Source organism: Cryptotermes secundus, unplaced genomic scaffold, assembly GCF_002891405.2.
Source record: "Cryptotermes secundus unplaced genomic scaffold, Csec_1.0 scaffold56, whole genome shotgun sequence".
NCBI lineage: Eukaryota > Metazoa > Arthropoda > Insecta > Blattodea > Kalotermitidae > Cryptotermes > Cryptotermes secundus.
This window is the reverse complement of record NW_019744407.1, coordinates 1-21976: the sequence shown is the minus strand read 5'-3', so window position 1 is coordinate 21976 and position 21976 is coordinate 1. Positions and strand designations below refer to the sequence as shown.

The following is a 21976-nucleotide window of genomic DNA, read 5'->3' as shown; positions in this document are numbered from 1 at the left end:
TTTTTTTTTTTTTGTTTTCTGCAAATCGAATTCGCATTCCAGGTTGGTTCATTCCACATAGAAGAAAAGATGAAGATGATTCACGCTCCTTAACAATGTATATATAATTTTCTTTGAATAAACGTTATACATAAAATTTTTTGAGTATTTTTTTTGACATGGAACACATTATCGTATTTTATATTAATTTATATGGGAAAAATTGTTTCGCTTAACAAGTGTTTCACATTAGGAGTAAGATTCTGGAACAAATTATGCTCGTTAAGCGAGGTTCCACTGTATATTAAAATTTTTGTGTTTACTTTGTGTCATTATGATTACAACAGGTTCTAACAGTAAGCTTTTCTTCATTCATTTCACAACTGTAAAATATAAAGCCTACTGAATTTGAAATCAGTTTCACTGATGAAACAGAAAGGCACGATTTCTTAAAACGAAGTAAAACTAAATGTAAATATATCAACCTACAGCAATATTAGTAAATTTACATGGAGTTGTCAAGTAACTGAGATACCTAGGTGAGTGCCTGTTATCATTAAAAAAAAAATCAAACTCTGATCATGTACACTGAGAAGATTTTGAATGTTGGGAGAGTGATTAATGTATTTTCATTGCTGAAGGTGCCTTACCTCCCAACCTTCTACCCTCTGCTGCCAAGCAGCAAGCTTCTCCAGGCTCTCCATTCTTCGTTTTCGTTCATTAATGAGAACAGCAACATTCCGCATAGCATCTAATGCCTCCCGGATTTTGTCATAATCTGCATGGTCAGCCTAAAAACAATCAATTTCCTTATTTTAAAACAGATTTTATGTTTCATATTTCAGCATATCTAAATTTGTAAAAACACAAGATATACAAAAAAATTCCCCATAACAAGAGTTCATAAAATTCCAAAAATCTGTCATGATGGATTCTCTTGATGTTCATATCGATTACTTAGAAGTGTAAAAATTCTTAACAAAAAACAAAAAAATGCACTATATATATATTCATTCCTTTCTTTTTTTTTATCATGTAACTGTCCCACTGTATACTAACCCATTATCTATAGAACAGGTCCATATACCATTTGGACAGATTAAGGGTTGGCTTACAGAATTATTCTATCCTCTCACAACATAATTTTGGCTTTTCCTCTGAGATTGACAGGAACATTTCACCTGAATCTTAGATTGACTGAGTAACACGCTTTTGCAACTCACGTATTCTTGGTAGAAATGTGCAAGACTACAACATTCAAGATAAGAGTCAAGAAAAAAATCTGTCTTCACTGAACATTCACTTTTAGGTCCCAAACTTTGATAACTTCCATACAACTGCTTTTGCCTTGTGCAGCAGCGCACCAGCTACGTGACCCATTGGAACTGTAATGGTGGGAAACAACCTATATATGTATAATAGTCTTTCTTGAGAAGCTAACTATTGCTCAACTTCCCAAGAAATTCCCTACATTTTACAGAACCCAAAGTACATCACAGATGTCCACAACAGTTCATCACAGTTCCCTATCTTGAGCCCTGTTAGGAATTGAGACTTCTTTCCCCCTTTAATTCCTTGACTTATGATCCATGACTGTATAGCGTTTGCTCTACTAGTTGTTGCACGTTATCTGCCAGGCAGTAACGATGTTACCATGGTAACGCTACAGTGACAGTTCAGGTACAATTGCTTAGCAACAGTGAGTAAACAGTCGTTGCTATGTAAGGTCTTGGTGGAAGTAAAATATTGTTACATAACGCTTGAAGGTTGGAATTGTGGACTCAGCATGACGGGATAACGCATGCATTGCCAATAAGCACATCCCTACTGTGATGCAACAGTAGAGGAGCTGTGCTAGGCAACGAGACAGTAAACACTTCCCTACTGTGATGCAACAGTAGATGTGCTGCTGGAGGGGACATTTCCCACTTGTTCGATTTGAAGTATAACAAGCAGAGCTGAGGACTGAGCTGGGGCAGTGGTGTTGACAGAAGCCCAGTGGTTAGCCAGCACGGAGAGATGGACAGTTCTACAGTCTAGTGAGAGTTGTTAACACAAAAACTAGCGACTGTGAAACAACCTGTTCAGCATTTTGTGTTATAGTTACGTAGAATTGTAGTTACGGCATTGAGTAATAAAATGACGTTGCAAGAATACGCCTCGAGGTCTTATTTCACGACAAGCTCAATCAATCCAGTCCACACTCACCAATCTGTCTTTTTTGTCTCAGGTTTTTCTAGCAAACTTCATGTATTGGGCACTAAATATCCCACCTATGTCACCCTTAATTTGGTGAGGAGTACAAATTATGAAGCTCCCATTATGACATCTTCTCCAGCCTCCTGTTACATTCTCCCTCTTAGGTCCAAACTTTCTTCTCAGCATAATTTTCTGAGATTTTCTATGATGGAAGATTTTCCTTCTTTAAAATGAGAAACCAAATTACATTCCCAAGAGGCAAAATTATAGTTTTGTAAATGCTGGCACAAATCTACTTCCCAGCAAAATTTGAGTTTATCTCTCTAACCCCCTCCCTCCCTCTTCAATGGCCATGGTGAAAAAGTATCTGATGTAAAAGAGTGAAAAAGCCAGTGTTATAAATTGTAACTCCAGTGAAAAACTGGTCCAGAAGAGAAAATGCTCATTCTCATCTTGATTCTGAACATTGCCCAAATTCTTGTCTCAGCCTGCAGTCCTCTTCTCACCTACCTAACTTCAGTGTTATGTTATTTTTTCACCAGATGCTGATTTTTCCAGAAATAATCCCAGTCCCAGTGTATTTTCCTGTACCCCATGATTTCAACCCCAGTAAGTTAAAATGCATTCTTAAATGCACAGAAAACTGAGGCAAATGAGATTTGTAAGAAATTGTACCATCAGAGGTAAATAACACAAACAGAGATCATCTATTAACTTTACATATAATTTACACTAAACAATGACATAAAGAAACAGCCATATCATTATATTCAGCACTTCAGTTTCTTGTTTCATCTTCAGGCATTATTACACAGACAGGTATGTCTAATTTTATCTTTATTCTCAGGGACTATCTAACAGACCTCATGAAGATGATCTGTACTTTACTGCAAATTTCAACTTTCTTACATTATATATTATAAGAGCAAGCCAGTATAGCGACTGGCTATGAGTTGGACAACCAAGGGGGTGGAGTTCAAGTCCTGGTAGTGTCAAGAATTTTCTCTTCACGTTGCCCAGACTGGTTCTGGGGTTCACCCAACCTCATAACCAATGGGTACCAGGGGCTCTTTCCCTGGGGGTAAAGCGGCAGGGGCATGAAGCTGACCACTCACCTCCAACTAATGCCGAGGTCAAGCAAATGTGGATCTATACATCCACTCTCCCAATATTCCTTCATGGCATAGTGCTTAATGAATTAATGAAGAAAAATTTATTATTTAAACTGTTACTGGCAAGTCCAAATATCCTAATTTTTCTTCCATTCCTATAAATATCATTATCTTCATATAGTACCTGACACTCTTCTACATGCACAGATCAACTTCACAAAATAAAAGGAAGAGAAAGGAATGCAAACAATGAAAAGAGAGTCATATAGAAAGGATGATGCCCATTTCACTCCCAACAAAAGAAGGCAAATTGGAAACACAGCTACTGCTGTATGTTGCAAAAACTCCAATTCCTTTCTTTGCAAAATATTGCAGAATGGAAGTGTCATGTGTCATGGAATAAAATTGAAAAAATATAAAGCAGAGATCATATTTAAGGAGAAGCATACAGGATGGTCTCCTTGTCTTCTCAGATATGGAAGATATTGCTGTCAAACGCTCTTGTAACAACAGATTGTATCAGTTGACATCTTACAAAACTAACTTGAAACAAATATTACTGCGAATTTCAATACTGTATATACTTGGAACATGCTGAAGAAATTATGCGCAGCTGGAATGTCCTCAGGCTAGAGATGGAGGAGACAACTGCTGGATTTAGAGTGTGGCTGTAACAGCCAAATAAAGAGCTGTGGAAAACTAATGTGGAATGGTCCTCCAGCTTGGGGTTAGGTGTCTGGCCAACAGTCCCTCACAGTAAAAAGCTAATGTGTTACAAATTTTTATAATGATTTAGCCTGTTTATAACAGTGAAGTTCTTATTCTAATAACATCATACCAAATAGGCCTTTATGGTATAGTCTATTTCATTATAAATGTCAGCCTTGTTTGGCCATCATCAGCTGGAAACCAATATACATTACATTACATAACAGAACTGCAGACAGAGTAGAAGATTAGTTTTTATACAAAATGGAATTGATATAAGAGATTAAGTACAATAGACCACTGTAGGTCGCGGTGCAAGGGCCGAGAAGGCCCACCCCTTATACATTCATACAATATAAGAGATTTATCAATAAGTTAAAAAATAACTATAATTTGAAAACAGTGGTATGATGTAGCATATCATTTTACGTCTACATGTCACTGAACCATGTGGTATAATTATTAATTGATAACCTAAGGTTCAGTCTTTTTAAAAAAACGTGAAAGAATAGTTTCTTTTATAAAATATATTAATCAAATTTTTACCAGGTAATCGTTAACGGAATTTCTAATCTAATGTGTTACAGTATCCTGTATTTCACTGTATTTATGTAAAGCAGAATTTATGTAATATATCACGGGGAGATGTTTGGTACTCTTTGTTCCCCATATAAGTTTCTAGGCCACTATACTATCATGGACTGATTATCTTTCAGCTTTTTGTCTTATAAAGATAAGTAAATTTGGCAGGTATATATTCAGCTTCTACTTAATATATGGGGGATACCATTTTTAGATGATCCTAGTGACCTATGCCCTTCTAGTGCATGACTAGTTACTGTCTCAGTATATATCTAAGGGCCTATCATACGAGGGGGTACCCAAAAGAAACCGAACTTATTTTTTTTAAACTTATTTATTCAAATTTTTAGCACAAACCTTCAATCCCCTTCAAAGTACTCTCCACTTACACTAATACACTTGTCTAGTCTTTTATTCCATTTTTCAAAACATTGTCTAAATTCATCTTTTGAGATGCTTGACAGCGTCTCCGTCGTTTTTTACTTTCATGTCTCTTTTCATTCGAGGAAACAAAAAAAAAGTCGCACGGGGCAAGGTCGGGTGAGGAACAGGGGTCATACCATTTTTGGTCAAGAATTGTTGTACAGACAGGGCTGTGTGAGCAGGGGCATTGTCATGATGGATAAAACCAGTCACCCGACTGCCACAAATCTGGCCGCTGAGCTCCAAGTCACTCCCGACAGCTCCACAATTTCTTTAATGGTCCGTCGTCGATCTTCCTTGATGATTTCACGAATGTTTTCAACAGTTTCATGTGTTCGGGCCATGGAAGGACGACCAGAACGAGGTCTGTCATCAATTAACATTTCACCATTTTTGAAATGGGAAAACCACTCAAACACTTGAGTTTTCCCCATAGCATCGTCCTTGTACGCCGTTTTTAACATTTCAAGAGTTTCTGTTCCACTTTTCCCGAGCAAAAAGCAGAATTTAACTGCTGCACGCTGTTCACGAAAATCAGCCATTGCAAAAACGACGATCACACAAAACAGTTGTCACTATAAACTCTGCCGAAACTAGTCCTTACCTTCTGAAGCAACAGTAGTCGGCTTATCGACTCAGGAATGTTATCTCTATGGGCTCATAGCGGCAAAACGTGGTACTACAAAAGCTCTGCCCACAAAAAAATTAGTTCGGTTTCTTTTGGGTACCCCATCGTACATTGTAAAAAGCTAGAAATAAGTATACTACATAATTAAAAACCACAGATAGAACAGCCTTGATTCATTAACTTAATTACTTTGGTAGTTACTCTTCTCTTAGAAGTGATCCCTAAAATCCCCTACATTAACCTTTAACGCCGAATGTTATATATATGCGGCAGGACACTGCTCTCTTTGGGAGTGGTGACAGTTTGACCTTGGGTTTGAAACCGAAACAAATAGTAAGGTCCTGTCAGTGGTTCATTCCTTAGCTCTGAACAATGAAATCGTTTAACACAGTACTGGTTTCAATACTATTTTCGTTTAGATATGACTGTTTATGACCTGGTCAGCCAAATATAGCCCAGCTTTGTTTCGAGAACTGATGAGGAAATATTCATCGGTGCTTGCATATGAGTGCTTCCAGAGCCTTCAAGGATGTGTGACGCATTCAAGGATTGGTTTTCAGTGGCGAATTATCAGTCAGGAAGTCAGTGTCGGATTGTCTAATATTCTTTTATCAGTTAGAAAATCAGCGTCAGACTGTCACATATTTCTTTATATGTATATCATTTTTATTTTGCGTCTTGGAAGAGGTATAAACCTACTGAGCCAGTATTACTTTGTGAGTAAAAGGCATCTTTGCCACTGTGACTTTCAGTATCAGTGTCGGACTGGCACCCTTTTCGACTAGTATTATAATTACTTTGCATCACTATTTTGCGAGTATTACTAATAGGTGAGTGTGTTGCTTTGTCAATCAACATAATTTATTCCATTTTGCTAGAACCCCCTTCCCCCAAGACAATTCTTCAATCACACAAGGCGAATATCATGGTCAGTGGCATTTCTCGGGGGGAGGCCAAGGTTATCTGGGGCCCAACTGAGTCGACTGGAGGTGAAACATTCACAACACTAGCCAACCAAAGAGAAACAAAGACGTCATGTGTTTCACTAAATAAGAAAAGCAGGAGCATGCTCTTCTATTGTAAAAAGTGTGATTTTGCTCTGTGTGAGGTGGACTGCTTCGAGAAGTGCCACGCGCTTCAGTGTGAGTATCGTAGTGAAGTGACTGTGAAGTGATGCAGTTCAAACTCGCATACAGTAATATTATTGTATATAGTGTGATTATATTTACAATATCACCAAGTCTCAAAGCTGAATATCACAAGGCGAATATCATGGTCAGTGGCGTTTCTTGGGGGAGGCCAAGGTTACCTGGGGCCCAACTGAGTTGACTGGAGGTGAAACATTCACAACACTGGCTAACCAAAGGGAAACAAAGATGTTGTCATGTGTTTTGCTAAATAAGAAAAGCAGGAGCATGCTCTTCTATTGCAAAAAGTTGATGCTGCTTTGTGTGAGGTGGACTGTGCGTCAGAGTGTATAGTAAACCGTGAAGTGACACAGTTCAAACTCGTGTACAGTCTGAACAAAATATTATTGTATATAGTGTGATTATATTTACAATATCACCATGATTCAAGGTTGAAGAAAAAACAATGGGTAAATCCTTTGGAATTTCATAACATATATAAAGATTATATTTTGCACTTCATGACAAAATAATCACAGTTAATTTTCGTTTGTAAAAATTGCTCTCTTGTGTATATGTAGAAAATTTTATTGTCTTTCAGGCTGTTTTTAGTTCATATTTCTATGTTGCATTGAACGGAAAATATGCATTTTTTTCTAAAAGGTTGCAATGTTAATTAATTAGGTCGATTTAAATACCGGCCGCAGAGGGCTGCCGGCAATTTAAAAGTCCGTATGTTAAAGGTTAAGATCAAGTGATGTATATTATGTATGTGCAAAGCTATTAATTTCAATCAGTTTTTTGCCTACACATACTAAAGGTACAGGAAATGTTCTTACAGTGCTTTCACCAACATATGCATACCTTTGTATATTTGAGCAACTCAGCCAGCTGAAGAGGATACTTGCAGATACGCTGAACAGGTGTGAGCAGGTAGCCGTCAAGAGGAATCTCAATAAGCCCACGCATCAGGCGGCAAGCTTCAAAGAATTTACTGTAGCTGTTGTGCTGATACAGTTCCTGTAGAGTAGCAGTTGCCATTGGATGGCTGTTACAGTACTCAGAGTAAATCTTGAACCCAGATCGCTGAAATTGTATGAAGGAACTCATTATCTACTCTTTGACTATGTGTCTGTCAGTTAAGACTATTCCACTGTAACATATTAAAGTCTCTTTTTATTATGAAATTATTATTATTATTATTATGAAAAGATTAAATAAGTTGCAACTTTCCTGTAGGTGATAATTTCATGTAATTCATCTGCTAGTGTATTCCCTTATCTTTAAGAATTCAAAATATGCTACTACAAATATTATCTATATAAACAATTTACATCACTTAAAAAAATAATTAGTATTTATATGCAAAAAGTTATTATATGTCTTTGCTTTGGGCACTCATACTGTTTTTAAATGTTTATTGCAATTTGTATCGGCTAAAACTTCAGAACAAGGTATGCTGTAGAAAATATGTAGATTTCTTGTAACTACAAGACCCAGTTTAATCCAATGTACAATTTAAGAGCTTAGGCAGTTCATGTATTAATTAACCATCCAAGATAAATGCTCTATGAATACTGTGTTATGAGACCAAAGAAATTAAGTATACACAGTATATTCTTTAAATGCCCTTAAATATGCAAGGTCATGGGAATATTTTATTTTAATTCATCATTGCAAGGAGACCCCAGCCTCTGATTTATGGGGCTGTCCTGTGCTTAATAGTTTAACAGTGTGTAAGAAACTCATAAAAAGTAGATGAAAATTTAGGATATCAATTCAACTAGTGACAGGACACAAACTGTACCAAAATTAATGAAAAGAGACAGGAAGAAGAGGTTCACTGTGAATTGGATAGAAAGAGGCACGAAGTGGTCATGGTGTACTTAAAGAAGCTATCCTGGTATTCATCAGGATGGACTAAGAAAAATGAGGGAAAACTGCTGCATCTGTCAAACAGAAGACAGATGCTTTACTGCTTGATTTAATGTGCTACATCAGGATATCATTCTATTTCAGAAGTCTCAATAATTCCATGTCCTCTATCCCACATCCAGGTCGATAGGGGGAGGGGACAACAACAACAACTACTACTACTACTACTACTACTCACATGAGCAAGAAAACATTCTCCTATACAACTCCGATGTGGTGCATCCCACTCAACATGACTCTCCAAATCCTGCAGGAATGTTGACTGAAACTGCAACAGATCCTCCAAGTTGCCAAAGATGGTATCAATCTGCTGTGGTGAGAACATATCTGTCCGCCTCCGGCATTCAGCCAAGTAACCCTATGAGAAAGTAAATATTTTCAGTTTATCTGCAGGCAATCTAGATCTTACAGACTCTTTGCCACCTCACAAGTAAAAAAAGTAATCACTCAAACATCAGTCCTTGTTTCTGTATGATTATTTTATGTGTAGTTTCCTGTAAATGCTTGCATGTTCCTTGTACTTTATTCATGATATGCTCAGGGTAAGAGTGCTGAGAACAAGCAGGTAAAGTTGTCCCTATTAAGCACTATGCCATGAAGATATGAGGGTTGGACTTTAATAGTGGCAACACTTCTGAAGAGATGCCATGCAATGGAACCAAATAATGTCGCTTATACCACACGTTAGTTACATACCTACCTTACCTCAGAGCGAATGGACTCTCACTTCCCACAACATGTGCATGCGCAGTGACGAGAAGAACAGAGCCTTGTGTTAGCTGGTGGTCTAATGTAGTGTTCTCACAATGTTTTCAAAACAGGAACAATGGAGTCAGATAAAGATTGAATGTGCCAGAGGCTGTACAGCACGACAGTGTCATCAAGGTCTTCAAGAGGCTTGCAACCATCCACCATACTCCCTGGACTTAAGCCCTTGTGACTTCGACTTAATTCCTAAAATGAAGGAACCACTTCATGGCATTCACTTCAGAACTGTTCCAGAGATTCTTCAGGCAGCAGACCGCTCCATTCGAACTATCAACACAACAGGCGCTGCTAAAGGTATCCAATGACTTCCACTTCGCTGGCATCGGGTTGTACACAATGCTGGTGACTACACTGAAGGGCAGTAAAACTTTGAAACATGCATCTATTTTGTATCAGTTGTAAATAAATAGTTGCCACTATTAAAGTTCCAAACCTTGTATATGGGGGGGGGGGTGCGGGTATCGTTCCACCCTTCTTGATCTCAGCATCAGATGGAGATAAGTGGTCAGCTTCATGCACCAGCTGTTTTAGTTCTGGGGAAAGAGACCCCACATGCCCATTGGACAGGAGGCTGGGTGGGCCCCAGAGCCAGTCTGGACACCATGGAGAAGACAAAAATCTTTCCTCTGCTGGAAACCAAACCCCAGCCATCCTACCCATGGCCTATCACTATACTGACTCGCATAGAGCTGAATTTGTAATTAGTACGTCCTTATCTAGAGCAACAGTTTTCACATAACCATGACTGGGGTGACAGCCTCTGATTACACAATCTTCTTTTGTAGTTCTAATTATGTGTCTTCATAGATCTTCCAACTGAATAAGAAGGAACATACATCCATTTCCACTACCCACACTTGACATACAGTTATGTTGTACTGAGAATGTGTCTTCATCTAATGATGAAAATTGTTACATCTTCATTGGAAAGTAAGCAGATTCTACTCCAAACATTTGATGAGAATAAAAACCACCATACCAGAGGTCTCAGTGGATCTTCCACAAGATATAACACTCATCAGGATAATTCAGATGGCAGTATGAGTACAATTGTGAACATAACACACTTTTTAAAACACTGAAATACATTAAGTGTGCTCTGTTTCTAGGATCCAGAATAGGAGTTCACTTTATTTGGAATCCTATTAATTAGTTGCATGTCTGCATCAGCCTCTATGCCTAGCGGTCCTCTGACTGAATTATAATTATCAATAACAGCAATTAAATGCCTGATTCATGTGAAAGTTTGTATGAATGTCATGTCAATGCAAACCACAGTATCCTAATAATGTGCTACTTCCTGTCATCAATGCCAACATGGCGCTCAAGTGAACCTCTGATGCGTGAAAACAATAAAGAGTCTAGAAATGTTGCATGGTTATAGATCTCTGAATAATGTAGGCTGAATATTATCTGTCATAATCCAGGAGAAAACATGTGAATTGATTATTTTATAATTTACTTATTAACTTATATGAATACTGAAGAAATAACTAACTCCCTTACTTTGCAGCCAAGTTCCAGGTCAGAGATGATGCCCCAGACATAAAGATATGGAAGTGATAATGTGCTGCCTGGTCAGGGCTATTGCAAATCTCACAGGGAGGAAACAGATGAGTGTGGAGCAATGATGAAATCATGATTAGCAGAGGAAGGCCAAAGAAACTTGAAGAGAAACATGTTCCAGTATTTCATCAACCATGAATCTGACATGAAGTCACCCAGGACTGAATCTCAGGTTTTATGATGAGAAAGAGTCTTTTATAGTAAGAAGTTCTGGGAAGAACTAATTGCTCACTTTCTTTGGGTATGACATGGACCACATAGAAAATGATGTGTCCAACAATTCTTCTACTGTTTCATGTATTCGTTGCTGCAGGAACATGTTTACCAAGCCATTGACTAGTAATAATAGGGGAAAAACACACATACACACATAAAATCTGATATGAGGGATTTATGAAGCAGACTGCTGAGATGGAGTCAGGTGCCATGACATACATACCATGTTTCATAAAAATTGGTTCAGGCATTCGAAAGCTGAGGGGAAGGGGTACACAGGGACAGACACACACAGTCAGAAGTTAAAAACGAGCACAAATATTCACATCACCAATGGTGAATGCTTTTTAATCCTGTGAAGATTTCTTTCCTGAGCACAGGGTGGAGACAAACAATTGTATTTAAGATGGATGCCTTGATTCTCAGAGCTTGAAAACAGCTGGTGCATGGGTGTTAGAATTCACACTCTTTTATAGTAAATATGTATTTTGTTCAGAGTAATTAAAAGCACCTAGACTTTGATCGGTGCGGCCGTCTATATGAGATTCCTTAACTACACTGTAAGTTTTGGTTTGAAACCAGAGACAAGTCTGTCTTAATGTTATGTACTGCAACACCTTGTTCCCACAACAAGCTACACCCAACATTAGGTTCCAAGTGGTTAATATTTGTTTAGTAATGTATAACTGCTTCATTTGATGTTTCACACAGACATATATCAATATACAAGTAGTTTTTATATCAGAAACTGTATTACCTCAGCAACATCACGAAGAATCTTAACGAAGTCACGTTCTGTGTTGATAAGCTCACGCACCACACTGGAGCGCACCTGATCATTACTTAGCAGAGACACACTAGTTCGTCGCCTTAACTGCGTACTTGGAGTTGAGCCTGAGGCCATGGCTGCCAAACAGTCTTCTACTGTGTCTTCCTGACTCACCCGCAGCTGTAGAAACAACTTCCTTGTCAATTATACATACCAACTTTAATATTAACATCATCTCATACTTCACTGTCTTATCTATTGTAGTTTTATCTGATGCAGCTGTTCATCATAATTTGGTGGACTATTTTGTACTAATTAAGTTTATATTAAGTTAATATCACAAAAATACAAACAGAGATATCCAGCAGATAGCCAACTTTTACACGCAGAAGTGACATAGTTCAAGTTTTGCTATGTGGACAGGAAGTAACATCTGGTACATTTCCTGGAATTCTGGCAGTTTCAGGAAAGTCGGAAAGTCTTTGAGAATTTGAGAGCTCACAGCTTGGAACAGTTATAACTTAGAAGTGGGAGGGCCGGAGCCTCATCCCTGAACTTAATGCATCAAGTCGTTGTCAGCCTTAGCATCAGGTCAGCAACTGCCAGAATCACATAGCAGAGCAACATGATTGGAAATTCACAAATTTAGGGAACCTCCTAGTTTGAAAACTAAACCAATGGCACAGGTTGGAGGAGTGGATTTCTCTTGGAGTCTGTGGTTTGTGGACCTCAGGATTCAGAGAGAGGGCATTCCACCTCAAGGAGTCTTCATTCAACTTTCGGTCAAGTCAGACACAAAATACAACTACGTCCCTTCAGTAAAAGTATTATAAGTTAAAATCCAAATAAGTGTTACTAATAGAGTATGTTGTGTTCAGTGAGCTGAAGCTAAGTAAATAATTACTAAGTGCAAAAGTCTGAAGTGGTCTATGTGACTGTTGTGTAAGAATCTTCCTGCCCTGCCTGAGCCAGGCTCATAAGACCCTGGGATAAGAATTCATCTCTACCCATTACAGTTCATAACCCAGATACTCCCATCTTTCCCTACTTGCGGGACACCTAATGGTAGTACAGGAACAAACTCTCGCCTATCAGCACCAACAACCACAATTCTCCTCCCTTCCCACCTAACTTCTCGCCGTCCATGAGAAGAGGAAGGAGGGCAGTAACTCCAGTGGAGGTGTCCAGACATGAGGTGCAGGTGAGCCGCGGCACAGGGATAGGAAGGGCTAGAGGTAAAGAACTAATAAGTGACGAAAAGTCAGGCAAAAGGCAGTCACAAGTGGTGCCGAACGTAAGGGGCAGAACAACAAAGGAAGAGGGGTGACACTATCTGTTTATTTATTTATTTACTGGGAGCTCTGATTCATGTATTTACAATCCAATCATAACACCCGAAATTTATAAAATATAAAATGCAAGTTCAAGAAGTTCTAAATAAGCATTTCTCATGAAAATGACAAGTGATGAGACAGACAGACTACTGTTATTAGATCCACCTGTAGCCAGTGTATTTTCATTCAAGATCTCACACAGTACTATTACCAATTTATTATATAAAGAGAATATTAAATCTAAACATAAATGTTATACAAATGACACCACATTAAACGCCTAATCCTTGCTGATGACTAGATAATCATGCAAAATACTGAGGACAACATACACAGAGCTATATACAAAGTAATGTAAATCTCCAGGAATATAACACAAAAATATCTTCAAGCAAGACAAAAATATTAGGATTTGTAATAAAAAAAAAAACATCCCAATAGAAGTCAAAATGATAATCAATGGACAGACAGATAATATCAATCACCTAATGAAAGGTTTATGTTAATACAAAATTGCATAGGTTCTAAAATATATGTGAAAGAATAGGAAAAATCTGCACAAAAAAACAGAGTGGATCACTCCTTTAACTGTATTAACTCAGTAATATGGATGAGAATGGTGGACTCTGACAGCAGAAGCTGCAGAGAAGTTTTCCAATAGCAGTAGCTGGATTACTTGTTCAAAGTGTAGTGTACGAGTGACTATATACAGGGTTTGGATTGGTAGTTGGATTTAGTGAATACTTATAGAACGTAACTACAAATAACTACGACAGTCTCACTGAGTTACACACTCCAAAGATCACTGACTACAGCACGCGTAAAGTCTTCTCAGTTTGTTGTGTCTTCACCAGTCTTTTGATTAACATCTTCCAATGGCAGATTTTCTCCTTCCTCTGGGTTCCTGAAATGTATCCGGCCTCAGCTACCTGCTTCAAACAGCAATTCAATTATAAAGGTACTGAACCTTGTTGCTTTCACCCTTGCCGTGGAGTGCTTCCTCTTTAGCCTTTGGAGTTTCCTATCCGCCATGTCGAGTTGTGAGGGTATCTCCAAGTATGATCTCACAAGCTAATTGATCATCTGTATGGGGTCTGTTGAAAGTCAGAAGTCAGAAATATTGACAGAGCCAAGTTGAAGTCAGTGACCGTGGGTGTTTGTTTTCTCCTTTCTCTTGAAGTCTTGACGTCTAAATGTGTCGTGAGACAATCTACTGCAATCCTTCATCTACCAGGTTTCGGCACCAAAAATGTTGTGAAACATGACCTTGAGGCATATTCTTGTAATGTCACTTTATTACTCAACGCTGTAACTACTATTCAACGTAACTATAACACAAAATGTTGAACAAGTCGTGTCACAGTCCTTTCATGTTAACTACTTCACTAGAATGTCAAACTGTGGAACTGTCGAACTGTCTGTGCTGGCTAACCACTGGCTTCTGTCAGCACCACTGCCACTGTCGGCTTCCACTGGCTTCTGTCAACACCACTGCCACAGCCGATATATATATATATATATACATCAGGCAAGTGGGAAACGTCGCCTCCAGTAGCACATCTACCGTTATATCAGAGCGGCGCAGTGTTTACTGGCAATGCATGTGTTATCGCGTCACGCTGGGTCCACGATTCCCAACAAGGTCACTGGATTCTTTTCAATTGACCCAATCCTTCCAGCCTCAATATGGCCCTGGGATAAACTCAGCCTCTAACAGAAATGAGTACCAGGAATATTCTTGAAATATTCTTGGGGGTACGGGGCAGCTGGTGCGTAAGGCTGACAACCTTGCTGCCATCTAGAAAATGTGGGAACCTCAGCATCTCACAACCCTATGGGCCTCCACAGCCTGTTACAGGGAAACCTTAACTTTTTTTTTTTATTTTTTATGTGTTCATTCAACAAATGATAGTTCTCCCAGCCCCCACTAGCAGTACTATTCATTGCCATTTCTCATGCAGGTGGCATTACTGTGGGGCTAGTTGAATTTGTCATCTTGTTACAGTATATGTAACCAAAATCTTTCTTCCATTATTCCACTATGCTGCCTAGGAATACTCATACTCCCATGCAAGTATTAAAGTGAAAATGTGTTCTTTTGACTTTTTACTGAGTTTCTTCTGTATCAGCTTCTCTCCTGTAACCAGCACACCCCAATCCTCATACATGCCAAGTTATGGAGAATTTGCTGTATTTACAAACACCGATTTCAAAGGAAATTTATATCCTCTGTAGGAAAGTTGCATTGAAAGACAGAAACGCAGCATCCATATAATAAGACATACACAGCATATTTCTCTTCCAGAATTATCATGCAAAAGCAAGTAAGGCACATCTCTTGGTTACTCAGACAGGTTACTAGACATTCTACTGACTTACCCTAACGAATGCTGCAGGAAACCAGCCACTATCTTCATTTCTTGATCCCCACCACCAATCTCGGTCCATTGTATCAAGCACCTCAATGACATCGCCGGCACGGAATGCCAACTCTTCGGGCTCCATGGCAACATGATCCCATACTGCTTCTGCCAGAATTGTCATATCTTCATCCATTGCCTGTTCACCAACATAACAAAACGGCAGATGACATTTTCTAAGTCAATTTGAGACAATAATGCTCCTATATCATTATCAGTGAGTGATAATATTACTTAAATGCTAGCAGAACACATGATAATAGAGAACATATTGTTTTGGGGAGATATGGGATTTTAGTTAAGGCAGTTAATATTATGCGCTGCTGCTTGTTATTTCACATACAATACACAACATCAGTAGTTTAGGGAATCTGAGCTTTCCTTTACAATTTCTTGTGCCTGAATGTAAGAACTTATAAGGCTATGTCACTTCACGGTTTATCTGATGAAAACAAAGAGTGAACTAAAAGGAGTGCAGGAGAAGCTGCTTTAAGATAATAAAAGAAGTTCAAGTTCAAAAAATGTTCAAAAACTGAAAATATTTGTCTATTTAACACATTAAAGATTAAGATGCATAAGACAATCATCTTGTGCTGTTTTATATGGCTATGTAATGGAACCCATTTCTCTGTCAGAAGAATAAAAATTGCAAACATCTGAAAATAAAGTNATTTACGCATGTATAGGCCGCGTGCGTGTATAGGCCGCAGCACAATTTTCAGACACAAATTATAGAAAAAATAATTTTCTTGGAATATTATTTCAGGAGTAGAAATTATTCCAAAATTTGGCAAAGTTTAATTTTTTTTAAATGAAGTGTGATTCCGAATATTTTGAATATAAGCCGCACCCCAGTTTTCCTCTTGAATTTTTGGCAAAAAATGTGCGGCCTATACATGCGTAAATACGGTATATACAAAGAAGGACACAGAAGGATAACATTAATAAGCATTTTACAGACCCAAACTATGAGGTTTTCAATTAGACCGAAGTGGGTGAGGTTTGGGTCCCATCGGCAACTTCAGTCTTAGTGATGCTGGAGCTTTAAGTTCTATTAGCAAGGTTAGTGAATTCAAGTTTCTACAATCTGAGCATTCATGAATGGACATTCTACAGATATGTCATTGCGAAGAATATATTTTAAGCACTAAAGGTCAACATATATGATTAAAAGCTAAATATAAAAAAGATAACAACGATTATTGCGAGAGCTGTAAAATACATCAACCCACACATGGAAGTTAATAGGTTCTTTCTTCACATGTTAAACAAGCTTCAATAAACACATACAATTCGACCACTTTGTCACATACCTGTTCAAATGACTTCTTCCTATCAGTGAGTGAGGCAATAGATGACTCTGAGTCAGACATCATGTCATCATCAGATGTGCCCATTCCACCTCGGCCATCATGTTCATCCTCACTGAGTACTGTGTTGGATGTTCGCTGAACTAATGGCGTACCACTACCTGGCTTTCGACGCATCAGAGGCGACAGTTCATTTAGTCCAAGTGGTTGACTGATGGACCTTCGTAGTTGGGGACGTCTTGATCTTCGCTTAGAACTGGAATTGAAAGGCATAAAAATATCCAAAAATTCTGCATAAAAGAATGATGCCTGATTACTATTGTATTACTTCAAATATAAGATGCATCCATTTCTTTAATGTGGGTTTTAGGGAAAAATTAGAAAGATGCACATTCCTCAAATTTAAAAAGCACCTCAAATTTTCAATGGGAGTAAATGTGTAAAATGTGCGTCTTATATTGATTCTTATGTAAAGCTTCATTAAAGCCTATTAGTTGTGCACTTTTGCAATGGTGTATATGCAGTACAATATCATTTACTAAAGTAATCCTTTATTTTCAGCAAACCAAACTATAGCAGTTGTGTCAATGGGAATTATGTTCATTGTTCTGTGCAGACTTCCAGTATGCTATCTTGCTCTGAGCTCTTTATAAACATTAACTCTGGGAGGGTATCTGATCATGCCATTCAAGGTCATTAAAATTTCATCAGCAATCAGGAGTCAATGAGTTCTAAAGATATACTATAATAAATGAAGTGATCCCTCCACTTAATTCATTAAAAGCAATGCTCTGAAGGTGTATAGGGGAGTGGAGATATGGCTTGTTTTAAGGAACCAGCATGACATTTGCCAGGACTGAAGAAATTACAAAAATTCTGTCAGCAGAGCTAACAGACCAGGTTTGAACCAACCTCCTGAAGAGAAATCTATACAAGCTATATAACTACAACAACCAGCTCAGCAAAATATATATATCCTTTTTTTTCAATAAAGTAGATATCTAATTAAGCAGGATCACAGAAATCAACTCCCTGGGTTTAAAATCCTATCTTATTCAGTTTGAGAATTCTGAAGTCTGAAATTACAGAGTGGTGCATGAAATGATCCAGTATTTGATCTATTAATGAAATCTTTATTTCAATTACAATTACTAACATACAAAAAGAAAGACATTTGCATGGAGATTTATCCTCTGTGAATCAAGTGATCAATATGACCACCATTACATCTGGCAAATTCTTCAACACCAACTGTGATGTTGACTACTCGATGGTGAATATCCTAAGTTATCTCACTGCAGGCCTGAATGATTACTGCTCTCAACTCCATTACTGTTTGTGACTTTTTTGGAAAAATCTTTTCCTTAAGGAATTCCCAAAGAAAGTAGTCACATGGGTTTAAATTGGGACTATTCGGGGGCCAGTTCTTTTCAAAAGGAAAACGATCAGAAAATCGGTTTGAGATGCCATGCGAGTCGAGAGTGACATGTAGAAAGACCAAAACAACACTCACAGAGGGCATCCTGGCTCCATCCTACACGAACCACTGAGTTCGTAACAGCAACCCTGTAGCAAGAAGATGAGGCAGAAAAGTATTGCACGTGCTTAAATAGCGCTCATTATTCATTGTCTCTTCAAAGAAATTGGCCCTAGCAGTCCATGACTTAAGATGGTGTCCCACACCTTAATTCTCAGTGCACGATGCACCTTCTAATGAATCACACGTGGGTTCTCTGAGGCCAAAATCATGCATTCTTTTTATTAACCACACCATCCAAGTGGAAGTGTGCCTCATCAGAAAACCAAATATTGTTGAACGATGCCTCATTATTCTGAACCCATTCTGCAAATGCCATTCTTTGATGCTTGTTTTGATTTTTAAGTTTAGGCAACACTGCCATTTTGTACAGATACAAATTCAAATCACTTTTCAATATTTGTTCCACCATTTGTCTGGATATCCCTAGTTCTGCTGCGGCCTTCCTTGTGGATTCACTGAGGCTTGTTTGCAGTGCCACTCGGATAGCATCAACGTTCTCTGGAGAACACACAGATGAAGGCTGGTGTCATATCCTCTCCAACACTGAACCATCATTATTAAACTGGTTATAAAGTTTATGAATGAAGGTGCCCATCGTGTTTGAAAATGGGCATGAAACTACCTCTGTGTGACCACAACACTTCTTGTTTCAGCAAAGAACAATACTGTCTTTATAAGCTGTTCTACAGACAGTCTTCCTTTGTCAGCCATCCTGTGCGAATTGGTGCATGAGCAGGAACAGCGAGCTCTGGAAGAGTAAGAACTAATCTCTATGAACTACTGTAGGTGTTACCACATTAGAAAACATCGGTCATTGCATGGTTGAATAATTAATACTAACTCAAATACTAGATCATTTCATGTTATCCTGTAGATTGTAATATCACTTTCAAATTATCAAGTTGTATCCAATAAAAGAATCCTTTTAAATTAATGTATATGAACACATGACAGACACCACCACTAAATTCAGTTTCTTTTCTTGAGTTTCAGAAAGTTGAGATTGTCATACTACTCGTATGTCCAGCACTGTAGTAGAAGTGGTTTCTGTGAGTGTTAATCTGTGCCCAATTGAGGGTATGAAAGTATCAAATTACTCAGTGATCCACATTTCATTCCAGTATATAAATTCATCCTGCTGCAACTGGAACTTTTTCATCAAAATTAGTTTTTCAAACGAAATATGAAACTAACTGCAAGAGTGGCCTGTACGGAAACATAACAGAACTTATATATTTTTTTAAGTATTTTTGTTGTGACAGAATCAGAAATTAAAGGAAAACTACTAACCTTCTTAGAGTAACTGCATCAGTGATAGTAGGGTGTGGTGGGCTAGAGCGTGGAGGGCGCATCTTGATAGGTGAGGGCGTGGAGTACATGCGTCGGTATATGTTACGCAAGTCCCAATTGAATAGTCTCTGGCCACCCAGGTCTGAATGGGTTCTCCTCACTTGCTGATGACGATTCTGTGCACGGGTCTGTAGATCAGCCTGAAATAATTGTTAAAAATTTTGGTGGTTGATTTTTAAAGGTGAAAATGTGAAAATAACTATGAAATCTGAAGTCAAAAACAACAGCCTGGGTCTTGAGGAAACATTTCATTCATGAATGTGGCCACAGAAACTTTTTGCATAGGAATCACTAATATAAATTCTCAGTTTTGAAAGGATCGGTACTAACATTTTAAGTTCATCTGGAAAATTTTCACTGTGTCACCATCACCATACATCTAATTAAAAATGATAAATAACTCCATGGAGCTGAGCCCTTCTTGAGAAGCTGCCAGTCAATTAGCTACTCAAGAAATTCCCAACATTTTATGGAACCCACAGTTTCATTACTGTATTCACAACAGCCCTTCACTGGTCCCTATCCCAAGTCAGATCAATCCAGTCAATACTACTCCATCTTATCTCTTAAGACCCACTTCAATATTACTCTCCCCCCTATGTCTAGGTCTTCCTAATGGTCCCATTCTTTTGGTTTTCCCCAACACAATCCTACTTTCATCCCTCTTCTCTCCCTTCAAGCTACATGTCTTGCCCATCTCATGCTCCTTGACTTGATCTTTCTAATCATACTTGGCAAAGACTACAAGTTATGAAGCTCCTCATTATGCAGTTTTCTCAAATCTCCTACCACTTCACCCCTCTTCAGTCCAAATATTCTCCTCAGCACTCTGTTCTCGAACACCCTCAGTTTATGTTCCACCCTTAACGTAGAAGACAAACTTTCATAACTGTACAAAACCACAGGCAACACTGTAGTTTTGTATATTATAATTTTCATGCTTTTAGACAGCAGATGACAAGACAAAAGGTTCTGGGCTGAATGGTGGCAAGCACTACTCAAATTCAACCTCCTCTTAATTCCCCCCTGAATCAAATTTTTGTTTCTTACAGTCATTCCAAAATATTTTAACTCCACCACAGTTTCAAAGGATCTATTAGCTATCATCATGTTATGATTTTGCCTTGCATTCTCTTTTTCTCTACATTTACTTCTAGACCGACCTCCTTACTGGAATCAATTAGAGTTTCTCTGTTTTTATTTATGGTATCTATATTATTTCCCATTTAATTTCAGTCCCACCTGCTTTTCCTGAACCTTCTTAATGGCATATTTTAAAACAAAGTTGAAAAACAGTAGTGATAAAGCATCTCCTTGATTTAGACCATTTTGGATAGGATACAGACAAATGTTTGCCTATACAGACTTTACTATAGGTTTTATTTAAACACATTTTAACCAGCCTAACCAGTATCACAGGTAACCCTAACTATATGAAAATACTGTACAATACTTCCCTTCTAACTGAATCATAGGTTTTCTTGAAGTCTATGAACAGATGATGTACTATCTCATTACTCTCCCAATCTTTCTCCAGTATCTGACGAATGCAAAAAACCTGATTAGTAGTTGATCTGTTCCAAAGAAACCCACACTGATGATCCACAATAATTTCATCTATGTATGGACTTAACGTTGAGACAGCGATATTGGATACAATTCTTTATGAAGCTGATAACAGTGGTGGACAGGAACTGTATCAGATAATGTTTACCTAAATGTACTTTACTACAGGTTTCATTTAAGCACATTTTAATCAGGCTAACTAGTTTCATGGGTGCCCAAAACTCTATGGGAATACTGTATAATATTTCTGTCATAACTGAATCATAGGCTCTCGTCGAGTCTATTAGTAGCTGATGTACTGTCTCATTGTAATCCCATTTATTTAGTCAGACAGCTGGGAGAATAAAGGTATTAAATCATAACCCTCATTTGAGGTTATGTGGGAAACAGAAATATAAAACCAATAAATCATTGTTTAGACAAAATTCTGAAATTCATAATTTT

At 38.0% G+C, this 21976-nt stretch overlaps 1 protein-coding gene across 1 annotated transcript in view; it reads right to left on the bottom strand.

The window, feature by feature from the left end:
• Positions 1–20106, bottom strand: part of LOC111874660 (rho guanine nucleotide exchange factor 4) — a gene marked incomplete at its 5' end in the record, with an annotated part of 33540 nt that extends 13434 nt beyond the window's left edge. The window contains 7 exon segments of the mRNA XM_023870353.2: positions 630–770; positions 7623–7844; positions 8872–9051; positions 12001–12192; positions 15726–15905; positions 17080–17332; positions 19907–20106. Coding sequence (XP_023726121.2) covers positions 630–770; positions 7623–7844; positions 8872–9051; positions 12001–12192; positions 15726–15905; positions 17080–17332; positions 19907–20106 — 1368 coding nt within the window.
• Between the last annotated feature and the right edge of the window lie 1870 nt (positions 20107–21976).